The sequence below is a fragment of the Mastigoproctus giganteus genome, chromosome 11 (genome assembly GCF_048544385.1).
Source record: "Mastigoproctus giganteus isolate SK-2022 chromosome 11, ASM4854438v1, whole genome shotgun sequence".
Taxonomy (NCBI): Eukaryota; Metazoa; Arthropoda; class Arachnida; order Uropygi; family Thelyphonidae; genus Mastigoproctus; species Mastigoproctus giganteus.
Window position 1 is genome coordinate 169,533,393 of NC_143585.1, and position 12,473 is coordinate 169,545,865.

General features: G+C 33.6%; 1 protein-coding gene across 2 annotated transcripts in view; it reads right to left on the bottom strand.

Moving 5' to 3' along the window:
* Window positions 1-12,473, bottom strand: part of LOC150078566 (SAP30-binding protein) — a 142,407-nt gene that overhangs the window by 45,439 nt on the left and 84,495 nt on the right. The window contains exon 10 of one of the 2 annotated variants that reach the window (XM_090385462.1): window positions 5,255-5,309. The exons of the other annotated variant lie outside the window; for it this stretch is intronic. Coding sequence (XP_090241588.1) covers window positions 5,255-5,309 — 55 coding nt within the window. The remainder of the gene's footprint in view (window positions 1-5,254; window positions 5,310-12,473) is intronic. 2 annotated transcript variants of the gene reach the window in all.

Consider the following 12,473-nt stretch of genomic DNA (forward strand, 5'->3'; position numbering starts at 1 on the left):
GGAAAAAAACAATCTATACTTTCGTATTTTTCTATGTGAATTGATTTTCGCTTATCTCTCCAATTTTTTGTAAAATTAAAATATAAAATATTATGTTAAAAACAAAACATGTTTTAAAGATATCAATACACATTCTAAGTTAAAACAAAACTTGTAAAAAATTATTGTGAAAATTATTGTGCACCTCCGTTGGCAGCCTTTGGCGACCTACTCCAGCTTACATACAGGTGTGTGTTACCTATAGGTATGTTTTTATATTAAGGTTATTATTACATTAATATTATTATTTTATAATGTTATTATGACATTATAATAGTGTTATTATATAATAACTACGTTTTTATATAATAACATAGGTATAAAAACGTAGTTATATAATAATATCATACCTATGCAAGCACCATATTGGGCATGTGAGTGTCCAATATGATGCGTGGTAAGTTTTTTCATTTTTTAACTATCACCATATTTTTTAGGTACGTTGCTGAACATTGTTCAATATTTTTGGATTAACCAGGAAATCGATTATCAGGATTTTATTTTTACCATCTAGCCCGGAAAATCAAGAGACTACCGTATGTGTATATATATATGCTATATTTAAATGGCAAAATATCATAAATGACATTAAATGATTATTTTATCTTATCATGCAAAATTCAAAATATTATATTTATAAATGAAATTTATTGCTAAAAAGCACCTGTGCAAAAATCCAATTGACATCATGTCATACACTGTGAACCAATTGAAGTTGTATAGCTTATTTTTATAAATATATTATGAAAACGAATTTAAGTCATTTTAGCTATAATATCAAAAAAATGTGCATACTAAAAAAAAAATAATGTAGAGTCTACTGAAAGGATTAATCTCTCAAATTATATGTCTACCACCACAAGTTGCCCCATATTGTTGTGCTACTAATAAGTTACACATCTCTAAAATGAAAAGTATAATCACTTATTAGTAATTGTGTCCCCCCCCCCACACCAGACAGCCATTTTTGGTGCTTGTTGGGAGGCTAGGCACTTATTATTATTATTATTATTATTAGCCATATGGTGCAAGGAAGCCTGAGGCTTATGCTGCACCAGCCAAAAAATAAAAATAAAATTCCCAAGTTACCCTGAGAGAGAGAGAGAGAGAGAGAGAGAAATAGAAAGGAAATAGAATTATGACATTATAATAGTGTTATTATATAATAACTACGTTTTTATATAATAACATAGGTATAAAAACGTAGTTATATAATAATATCATACCTATGCAAGCACCATATTGGGCATGTGAGTGTCCAATATGATGCGTGGTAAGTTTTTTCATTTTTTAACTATCACCATATTTTTTAGGTACGTTGCTGAACATTGTTCAATATTTTTGGATTAACCAGGAAATCGATTATCAGGATTTTATTTTTACCATCTAGCCCAGAAAATCAAGAGACTACCGTATGTGTATATATATATATGCTATATTTAAATGGCAAAATATCATAAATGACATTAAATGATTATTTTATCTTATCATGCAAAATTCAAAATATTATATTTATAAATGAAATTTATTGCTAAAAAGCACCTGTGCAAAAATCCAATTGACATCATGTCATACACTGTGAACCAATTGAAGTTGTATAGCTTATTTTTATAAATATATTATGAAAACGAATTTAAGTCATTTTAGCTATAATATCAAAAAAATGTGCATACTAAAAAAAAAATAATGTAGAGTCTACTGAAAGGATTAATCTCTCAAATTATATGTCTACCACCACAAGTTGCCCCATATTGTTGTGCTACTAATAAGTTACACATCTCTAAAATGAAAAGTATAATCACTTATTAGTAATTGTGTCCCCCCCCACACCAGACAGCCATTTTTGGTGCTTGTTGGGAGGCTAGGCACTTATTATTATTATTATTATTATTAGCCATATGGTGCAAGGAAGCCTGAGGCTTATGCTGCACCAGCCAAAAAATAAAAATAAAATTCCCAAGTTACCCTGAGAGAGAGAGAGAGAAATAGAAAGGAATCAACAAGAAAGAGAAGAATGATGATATCCAGCTCAGGACCCTGGGTTTGCCAAGCCCATACTCACCAGATGTGAGCCCCTGACAACAATCTAGTGATGATTTAATTCACAATATGAAAGACAACAAAAAGTGTGAAATTGAAAGTTATTAAAGGAGCTAAATAATTTTCTGAGCTTGTCTATGAAGTTCACATTTTAGTAATAACAAAATTTACATCCATTTTTTAAAGGCACAGAGAAAAAAAATCAAAATCTAATGCTAGTGTAAATATTTCTACATGTAAATTAATATTTAATTATTGTATCCAATAGTATTGAATTTAATTATTCAATGGTTTTAAATTTAATTATTTTATTCAATATGTAATTTCTATTAATATTGAAATAATCATATTCAATGCTAAAGTGTAGAAGATATATATATTCAAATTGAACATATACAAGGGGGGGTATCAAAAAGTTCATACCCTCACCTAGATATCAGCAGAAAGATGTTATTTTTAATATAAGTTGCCTACATATTCAATAACTAACATGTGAAATTTCTTTCCTATAGGCGATCTTACACCAGAGGTGGAGCCCGGAATTTGAGGAAGGATGCTATGGTTGACAAAGTGGAGTATCGGGCATGATCAAGTTCCTGCATTTGCAGGGCAAGAAAGCTCAGGAAATTGATGAAGAAATGAAAGCTGTGTATGGGCTGTATGTGTGCTGAGTGACAGACGTGTGTCGATTCATTTCATTGCAAATGCAGTGGGAATAGCCGTGGGTCTGCTCACAGCATTTTACATGACCATCTGCACATGTCTAAGGCCTCCACATGACAGGTTCCATTCAGAACGGTAATTTTTTGGTTAATTTATATATTATTAAAAAAGTATTCAGCAATAGTATTGGCTTGAGTAAATACTTACAAACCATTAATATTGATGTAAAGAAAGAAATTGATCAAGCAAATTTGTTAAAAATAGTACAAGAAATGAGATCAGATGCTGACAAACAATTTCATCATCTTTTTTTTTTTTTTTTTTAGAAGTTCAAGGTTTATGTAAAAATTACCAAATAAGCTTGAAGGTACCACGAATTACAGGTCATCACACCAACCACTGTAATATACCGTTTGATAATGCAGATTTGTTTTACGCAGATGACCTTTTAAATAGCGATAACTTTGTTAATGAAAATATGTTAATTTCTGAATATAACCACTGGCAGAAGGAATGTGCTGAAATACTATGAGATACTGTGACTGCCATAGGATCCTTAGCAATATCTAATAAAGATATATATCCAAATATATATCAGTTACTGAAAATATTTGACACTTTACCGGCATTCACTGCAACAGTTGAAAGATCTAATTCAAACTTAAATCATTTAAAAAGTTATTTAAGAAACCATATAGGGGAGGAAAGGCTGGAAGGATTAGTTCTTTTGAATTTATATTATGACGTAATCATTAATCGCGAAAAGGTCATAGATCTTCTTAGAGAAAAAAAAAAAGGCATTTAAATATGAATATATAACTAGTTTACATTTCTAATACCTACTTAGATTTTGTTGAGCATAAAAGGCTTTTTTTTTATGTGTTTGAATATAAATGTATAGTTTTACATTGGTTTTGCCTATTTTCGTGAAGAGTATAAAATGTTTATTTATTTTTTATTGTTGATCCTTGAAATAAAGTTTGTGAAGACGTTTATTTTGTTGTTTTATTTATCTATGTTCAATTTGTTTTTAAAGCTAAATAAAAAGATATCTGTAAATTTAAAGACTATTAAATTTAAGGACTATTAAAAACCTATGTACAATTTTTCTCAGGATGTGGCCCCCGAGTGTATTTTCTGGTTATGCCACTGCCTCTACTAATGCTAATGTGGTAAATCTTATTTCTTATGAAAGGGATTTTATTAAAGCATGTCTGGTGAAAAGGTATGCTGGTAAAAATAATAGCTATTCCAAGAGAGAGTTTAAAGGGAAGATAAGTTAAGTTCGGTGAGTGAAAAATCTCAAAGGTTTGATTAACTGGAAATCATAAGTCAGTAAAAACTAATATAATTAGAGAAATTTAAAGAAACAAATAAAGTTGGTAATTTGTTATTTTGATAAAAGGTGTTACATTTTTCTATATATAAAGAAAGGGTTATAATTCCTAGACATACATAAAAATAACCTGATAAAGTTTTTATATTTGAATTCCATGGGGTCAGAAAATCTGTGGTGATAGCAAAACCTCAATGTGGTTGACACGTGACAAGGATTGTTGGATAAAACAAATAAACAGCACAAAAGGCACTGATATTTCAGTACCTAGCAGTAATACTAGTATGCAACTTATGATGGTAATTTACAATCTGAGAGATCTCTGCACCTTGTTTTTTTCACTGTGCAAATAAAAATTTTCACATTCTATAAAATGTAAAATTTAATAGGATTTAATAATCAGAGCATTTAGCTCACTGCAACATTTACAGATTCATATTTTTTGGCATCTCTCATCATGTGATGCTAAATTATCAATGAGTTATCATATGTCATACTAATGAGATGCACTTTCTCACACCAGTGCCAGTAAGCACCAAAACGTGTGTAACATTATACTTTCCTTTTAGAGAAGTATTTCTTACGAGTAGTGCAAAATGGGATAACTCATGGCAGTATCTTTACAGTTTGAAAAAATTACGCCCTTCATTAAATATTGCATCCTTTTTCTGCCTGTATTACTTAAATAACAGGTGTAAGATCCTATATAGCTAAAAAGCATAAATGTATTAAAAATTCATGACTTAATAGATTTATTAATTTTGTACAAATTTAAAGATCAGTCCTGCATGGATGTAATAATGTAATGAACCTGCATGGTTGTTGTTGTTTTTGGTTTTTAGGAACTAAGGACATATTGCTCCGGGAATATGCGGTGGTCATTCCCTGACCTTTCTGCATCCTCCGTATTTGGCGGTGACGGGCTCGAACCCCAGTCTAATCAAGAAGCGTGTGCTACGCACTGCTGCTCCTTCCCACCTAGCTACGGAGGCGCCGAACCTGCATGGATGTAATAATGTAATGAACCTGCATGGATGTAATAATGTAATGAACCTGCATGGATGTAATAATGTAATGAACAAAGGTTGCAATGAAAGTAAAGTAAAGCTTTTCATAAAATATACTGTACATTTCACAAATAAATAAATTTTGTACAAAAACTAAGCTAACATTTACCTACAGTACTTGTATCAGTTACTGTTTTCTTTGCTGTTCCTGATATAAATTCAACCTATAATAATAACAAAATAACACACTTAAAGAATAAAAACCAATGGACTTTTAATTTTCCTAAAAGCTTCGTGTAAACTGATTACAGATATTGATTTAAAATCAGGATACCTTACGTAACTTGGACAAAGTGTCTAAATATAATTAAAATCATAAAAATCTCCCTATGCAGCATTATGCAAAACTCATATTTAATAACAGCTTTAAATAAAGCTCTTATAAAGCATAAATATAATGCTACCCAACTAAACTGTTCGTTGGAGGGAAAAATCACATGTGATCTATCATTTTAGAAGTTCTATTTTGAAACTTTTTTTTTTAGTTTCTCTCAATTGTTCATACCCAAAGTATAAATATGATTAATGAAAAAATGCCTATCCATTAACCCATCAGTGATTAATAGATCACCATGACAAGTGAATTAGAAAATAATAGTCCTGCATTAATCAATATTTAGTGATTAAATACCTAATTTTATTTTTACCTTTCTAAATATATACATATTGTTACTGCAGTCACGTTTTTGCAGAGTAACTGAGCACAACAACCCCTCAGGTAACCATCCACCAAGTTTTGAATTATGTGTTTTTACTCTCCCACTAGTTCAATAAACATCTACAATGTTTATTCAATAAACATATACAACTTCAAAGGCAGATATTGTTGGGATAACAGAGATGTGGCATCACACAGATATAAAGAATGCAGAACTGGAATTTGGGGAGTACAGTGTGAACAGGAAGGATAGACAGGATAGGAAGGGAGGAGAGGTTATGTTATTGGATAAGAAACACAAAATCTAAGGAAGTACAGCCAGTCGACATTGCTGGACAGTGCAGTGTCAAGTCAGTTTTGGTGTGACATAAGCACTGAGAAACCAAAATTGAGAGTGGGAGTGTGTTATAGGCCTAATGACTCTGATGAGTATAATAAACAACTGTACAGAGAAATAGAGTGAGCCAGTAAATCAGAGTGTCTTAGTAAATTGATAAGAGGAGTTTACCTCAATATAGTACGTGGAACACTTCCGTATGATACCCTCCAGAAATTAAAACGGAAAAAACGAAAAAATCGACAACTTACCGGTACATTAAAGTAAAATATAAATAATTAAAGTGAAATATAAATAATTAAATAATCAATTTAACACAATTCAAAATCAATTCAAAACAATTAAAATTCAAATTAACGCAATTAAAAGAATCTAACGAAAATATTCAAAACGATTTTCCTTCCTATTAGGAAGGAAAATCGTTTTGAATATTTTCGTTAGATTCTTTTAATTGCGTTAATTTGAATTTTAATTGTTTTGAATTGATTTTGAATTGTGTTAAATTGATTATTTAATTATTTATATTTCACTTTAATTATTTATATTTTACTTTAATGTACCGGTAAGTTGTCGATTTTTTCGTTTTTTCCGTTTTAATTTCTGGAGGGTATCATACGGAAGTGTTCCACGTACTATATTGAGGTAAACTCCTCTTATCAATTTACTAATATTATTACCAACGTAGAACATATTGAGTAATACAGCTCTGATTTATACTATCAGAGTGTCTTATAATGGGGGATTTTAATTTCCCAGATAATGACTGGAATTTGTGGGTTGGTCACTCACACACTAGCAAGGCTTTTGTGGATTTATTGGATGACTGTTTTCTACAGCAGAATGTTCGGGAGGCAACTAGAGGGAGTAATACACTTGATCTGATTATCAGTAGTGATTCTTCATGCATTAAGAATCTGCAGATAAAGGAACCACTAGGTGGCAGTGATCACAGTGTGCTGAAGTGGAATTTACTCAAAGAGGCAACTCCCATAAGCAGTAAAGGGAGGGGTTTTTGCTTTCATAAAGGTGACTAAGGTGGTCTGAGACAGTATTTAAATTCTATACGGTGGCACCAACTGACATTTTGAATTTTCTGTTAATAACAGAAAATTCAAAATGGGAAGCATTCAAAGAATTAATCTTGGAAGCTGCTAGGCTTTTCATACCAACTAAGAAATACTCTTCAAGATTTAGGCCAAATGGATGTCAAATGAACTAATTAGACATGTGGCAGAGAAGAAAAATGCATGGGATACATATAAGTTAACAGGTGACATGGAAGCCTATGATAGATATAAGCTGGTCTGTAACCAAGTCACAAATGAGGTTAGGCAGGCAAAGGCAGATTACGAGAAATCTTTGGCAAAGAATGCAAAGAAAAACAGTACTTTACTTATGTAAACTCTAGAAGGAAGGGGATGAATCAGATTGGACCACTTGATATCGATGGTTCAACTATTGATGATTCTGGTCAGGTAGCTAACAGACTAAATTAATATTTTGCATCTACATTCACACATGAGGAGTTATTCAGGAAGGGGAATGCAAGAGGTGTATTAAACTATCAGTAAGCTAGATTGTTGTTGTTGTTATTATTTGGTTTTTAGGAGCATTAGCAACTAAGGTAGCTAGCTCATGGTGTCTTGTCAAAGATATACAGGAATTTTTTCTAGCAGGGATAAGGAGGTGATTATCCCCTTATATAAGGCAATGGTCAGGCCACACCTTGAGTACTGTATACAGGTCTGGAGGCCTCATTTTAAGAAGGCTGTAGAGATGTTGGAACAAGTACAGAGAAGGGAAATAAGATTAGTGAATGGAACAATGGGATGCTCTTATGAAGAAAGGCTTAGGTTTTTCAAATTAAAGTGTCTGGAGACTAGGCACCTGCGAGGTGATATGACTGAGGTGTACAAAGCCTTGAATGGTTTGAGCATGCTTAATGCTGATGGGATTGTTCCTCTTGCTCAGAATAATCTCCTGAGAGGGCATAAATTCAAATTGAGGAAAGACAGTTGTAGGATAGATGTGCGGAAGTTTGCCTTTAGTCAGCAGGTGATTGATTGCTGGAACAAACTTCCATCTGTCTTTGTAGAAGTTGATAGCTTAAATAGATTCAAGGAAGAACTAGACAAACATTTGGAGCGAGTGGATGGATGAAATGAGAAGGGTGTGTTTTTTTTGGCTGATGCTATATAAGCTTGCTTTCTTGTATCATGTGCCTTTGCTAATGCTAATGTATGTTATCTGACTCATTTTCAAAAGATTTATTACTGTTTTCACAAGAACACAAAACCTGATATTTGCTCTATAGGATGCAACGTGTATGCCAAATTTGAAATAAATTTTTGAAAAAATATATAGAAGTGAATAATAGTATCTAAGACTTATGCATACATACAGGAATTTAATTTTTTTAAAAGTATTTGTACACAAAATAAGCAAAATTACATGTGCACATTTAAAATTGAGAGTTTAACAGTCTTTTAAACTGGAAAATGGAAGTTAATAGATTCACATTTATATTTTAAAGCTTTTTTAAATTTTATCATAATTATTTTTTTTTAAATAATTAATTATTTTAAAAATTTTATTTTTTGCATTACAAAACATTTAACAGGTGACCCACTACCCTCTTTTTTTTTTTTCTCTAATTTTTGGATTCTGCCACCAACACCACTGGGTTAATTGTACATCACATGGACCATATATTTAATAACATTTTGTGAACATGTATCATTAGAAATGTTACTGCCATAAATCTGATATTTTACCAAAAAGTTTGCAACTCACTCAGAATTTTCTAAAGCTAGAAGTATCAGTTACACAAGCTAATACTTCAAAATTCAATTGGTCTACTATTTGATTTCTGACAGCAGTGAATAAATACAGTGGAACCTTGATCAACTGATCAGACATATTTAATTATCTAGTGTCCCCCCCCCCCGCCACCAAGCATTATTTCATCATTATTTCATTATTATTTTTTAGAAGCTAGCAGATAGCCAAATGTCAGCTTGCTGTAACAGATTTACTATAGTATTTATTTGCATTTATAAAATAAACATGGAATACCATGGAACCATGAATTGTGGGATTGATTTTGTTGAAACCGTGGCAAAGACAGACTGCTTTTCTACTCTGTATGGATCTTTTGATTATAAAATGCAAAATAAGCATGAGCATGTCATTTTATATTTATAGAAATTAGAACCAATATATGCAAAAGCAGTTTCAATATTAAAAAACAAAAACTAAAATCAGATTACTTCCTATAATTTAATTTTCTTATGTTCTTGTTTTAAAACATGTAAAATTAAGGCTAAGTCACCACATACATTTTTAAGTAACAGACATGGTGGGCAAACTGACAAAAAAGCTTACAAACAAAATTACAGATGTGAAACTACAAATTCTGAGACTTCCTTTGAGATACTTAAACGAGCCCATCCTAAGTTCTTTAACAACCATCACAAATCAACTGTCGAGCACTTGAATTTTTGGGCACCTCCATGGTGGCAGACCTGGTGGTATTACAGTTTTACCACTGCAAAACTGCTACAGGATTATGTAAAGCCATCGCAATATTTTGATGCACACGCCAAATTCCACTGCCAAATATACAAAAGAGCAAAGTAAAACTACTCATTGCATCCCTCAGAGCTAATTCCCAGATGCAGTGTCCTCCATTTAACACAGGTTAGATGGCCATCAGTTCAGGTCCTTCAAAACCAATAGATTATTTTTTGTTTACTGAACAAAAACTGCTACCAGGTTTCTCTCTGCTGAGAAGAATGGATGCCATTCTTTAAAAAAGCATGATCAAATAACACAGTATACTGTGGTGGTTGGGAGGGGACTCCTCACTTAGGTTGCGTGGAGTTACCACATTATCATTATTATTATATTGTCTCTTATCAGAATGTATTCTTTGGCCAGTTTGTTGTTTGTTCCATGAAAAACTTTTTTCAGTTTGAAAACTTTTTTTCCAGGCTGAAAAAATGTTTCAAACCATGAAACATTTTTTCAGCCTGGTCTGTACTTGTTAACAGGAGAGACTGCTTCTACAGGGATGGGATACACTTAAATAGAAAGGGTGCAAGAATGTTTGCTGATGCTATCGAGGCAATGTTAGGTGGGTCGGAAAACTGCTAGATTGGGGGGATACAAGGACTAATAGATTAACAGTAGCCACTGGCAGAGGTGAAAGTGATTCTTGCACTGCTTCTATTGGAATGAGCCGCAGCCTGGAAAATAAGATGCAGGATATTTCAGAGACTGCTGGGAATCATTGGGGTACAAGTAAACACATGGGTTGTGTTAGGGTAGCTAAGAAAAAGAACAGGTGCATGTATACTTGTGTGTACACCAATGCTAGGAGTTTAGTAAATAAATTTGATGAATTTGAGGTATTGCTCAAAACATCAAAGGCAGATATTGTGGGGATTTCAGAGACGTGGTGTCACACAGATATAAGAAATGCAGAACTGGAATTTGGGGAGTACAATGTCTACAGAAAGGATAGACAGGATAGGAAGGGAGGAGGGGTTATGCTATTAGTTAAAAAACACATAAAATCCAAGGGAGTGAAGCCAGTCGACATCGCTGGACAGTGCAGTGTCGAGTCAGTTTGGTGTGACATAAGCATTGGGAGATCAAAATTGAGAGTAGGAGTGTGCTATAGGCCTAATGACTCTGATGAGTATAATAAGAAACTGTTCGGAGAAATAGAGTGGGCCAGTAAATCAGAGAGTCTTATAATGGGGGATTTTAATTTCCCAGATATTGACTGGAATTCGGGGGCTGGTCACTCACACAGTAGCAAGGCTTTTGTGGATTTATTGGATGATTGTTTTCTACATCAGCATGTTCGGGAGGCAACTAGAGGGAGTAATACTCTTGATTTGATTATCAGTAGTGATTCTTCATGCATTAAGAATCTGCAGATAAATGAACCACTTGGTGGCAGTGATCACAGTGTGCTGAAGTGGGAGTTACTCAAAGAGGTAACTACCATTAGGGGTAAAGGGAAGGGGTATTGCTTTCGTAAAGGCGACTACAATGGACTGAGACAGTATTTAAATTCTATACAGTGGGATCAACTGATGATATTGCCAACAGCAAATTCAAAATGGGAAGCATTCAAAGAACTTATCGTGGAAGCTACTAGGCTTTACATACCAACTAAGAAATATTGTTCAAGGTTTAGGCCTAAATGGTTGTCAGATGAACTAATGAGGCATATGGCAGAGAAGAAAAATGCATGGGATACATACAAACTAACACGTGACACGGACGCCTATGATAGATACAAGTTGATCTGTAACCAAGTTACAAAGGAGGTTAGGCAGGCGAAGGCAGATTACGAGAGATCCTTGGCAAGGGATGCGAAGAAAAACAGCAAAGAGTTCTTTACTTATGTAAACTCTAGAAGGAAGGGGATGAATCAGATTGGTCCACTTGAGATCGATGGGTCAACTGTTGATGACCCTGCTCGGGTAGCTAACAAACTAAATGAATATTTTGCATCGACATTCACACATGAGGAGTTATTCAGCGAGGGGAATGCCAGAGGTGTATTCAATTCTAGCAGTAAGCTAGAGAATCTTGTAATAACTGAGAGCAAAGTGGAGGAGAAATTGTTGAAGATAAACACAAGAAAGGCACCTGGGGTGGATGGGATCTATCCAGTTATATTAAAGGAGGCAGCAAAGGAGGTAAGCAAACCCTTAGCCATAATTATGAGAGCTTCCTTGGACTCAGGGGAGGTACCCATTGACTGGAGATGTGCAAATGTGACCCCAATTCACAAAGGGGGATCAAAGGCTGACACAAGTAATTATAGACCTGTGAGTTTAACTTCTGTTCCCGGAAAATTAATGGAGGCACTGGTGAAAGAAGCACTGCAGGATCATCTAGACAAGACTTCAGTTATAGCTAGGACACAGCATGGTTTTGTTAAGGGGAAGTCTTGCCTGACCAATTTGATTGGATACTATGATGCAGTCACAAAAGAACTGGATGCAGGGAATAATTTTGATATTATATACTTGGATCTTAGAAAGGCTTTTGATACTGTTGCACATGGAAGACTGCTGCACAAATTGGAGCAGTGTGGCATTGGAGGCAAGTTGCTGCTATGGATAAAGGGGTGGTTGAGGGGGAGAAGACAGAGAGTGGTAATCAATGGACACTGCTCATCGTGGACTAATGTTATTAGTGGAGTCCCTCAGGGTTCAGTATTGGGGCCTTTATTGTTTTCTGTATTTATAAATGATATTGATGATGGTATATCAGGCTTAATGTCCAAGTTTGCAGACGATACGAAGGTTG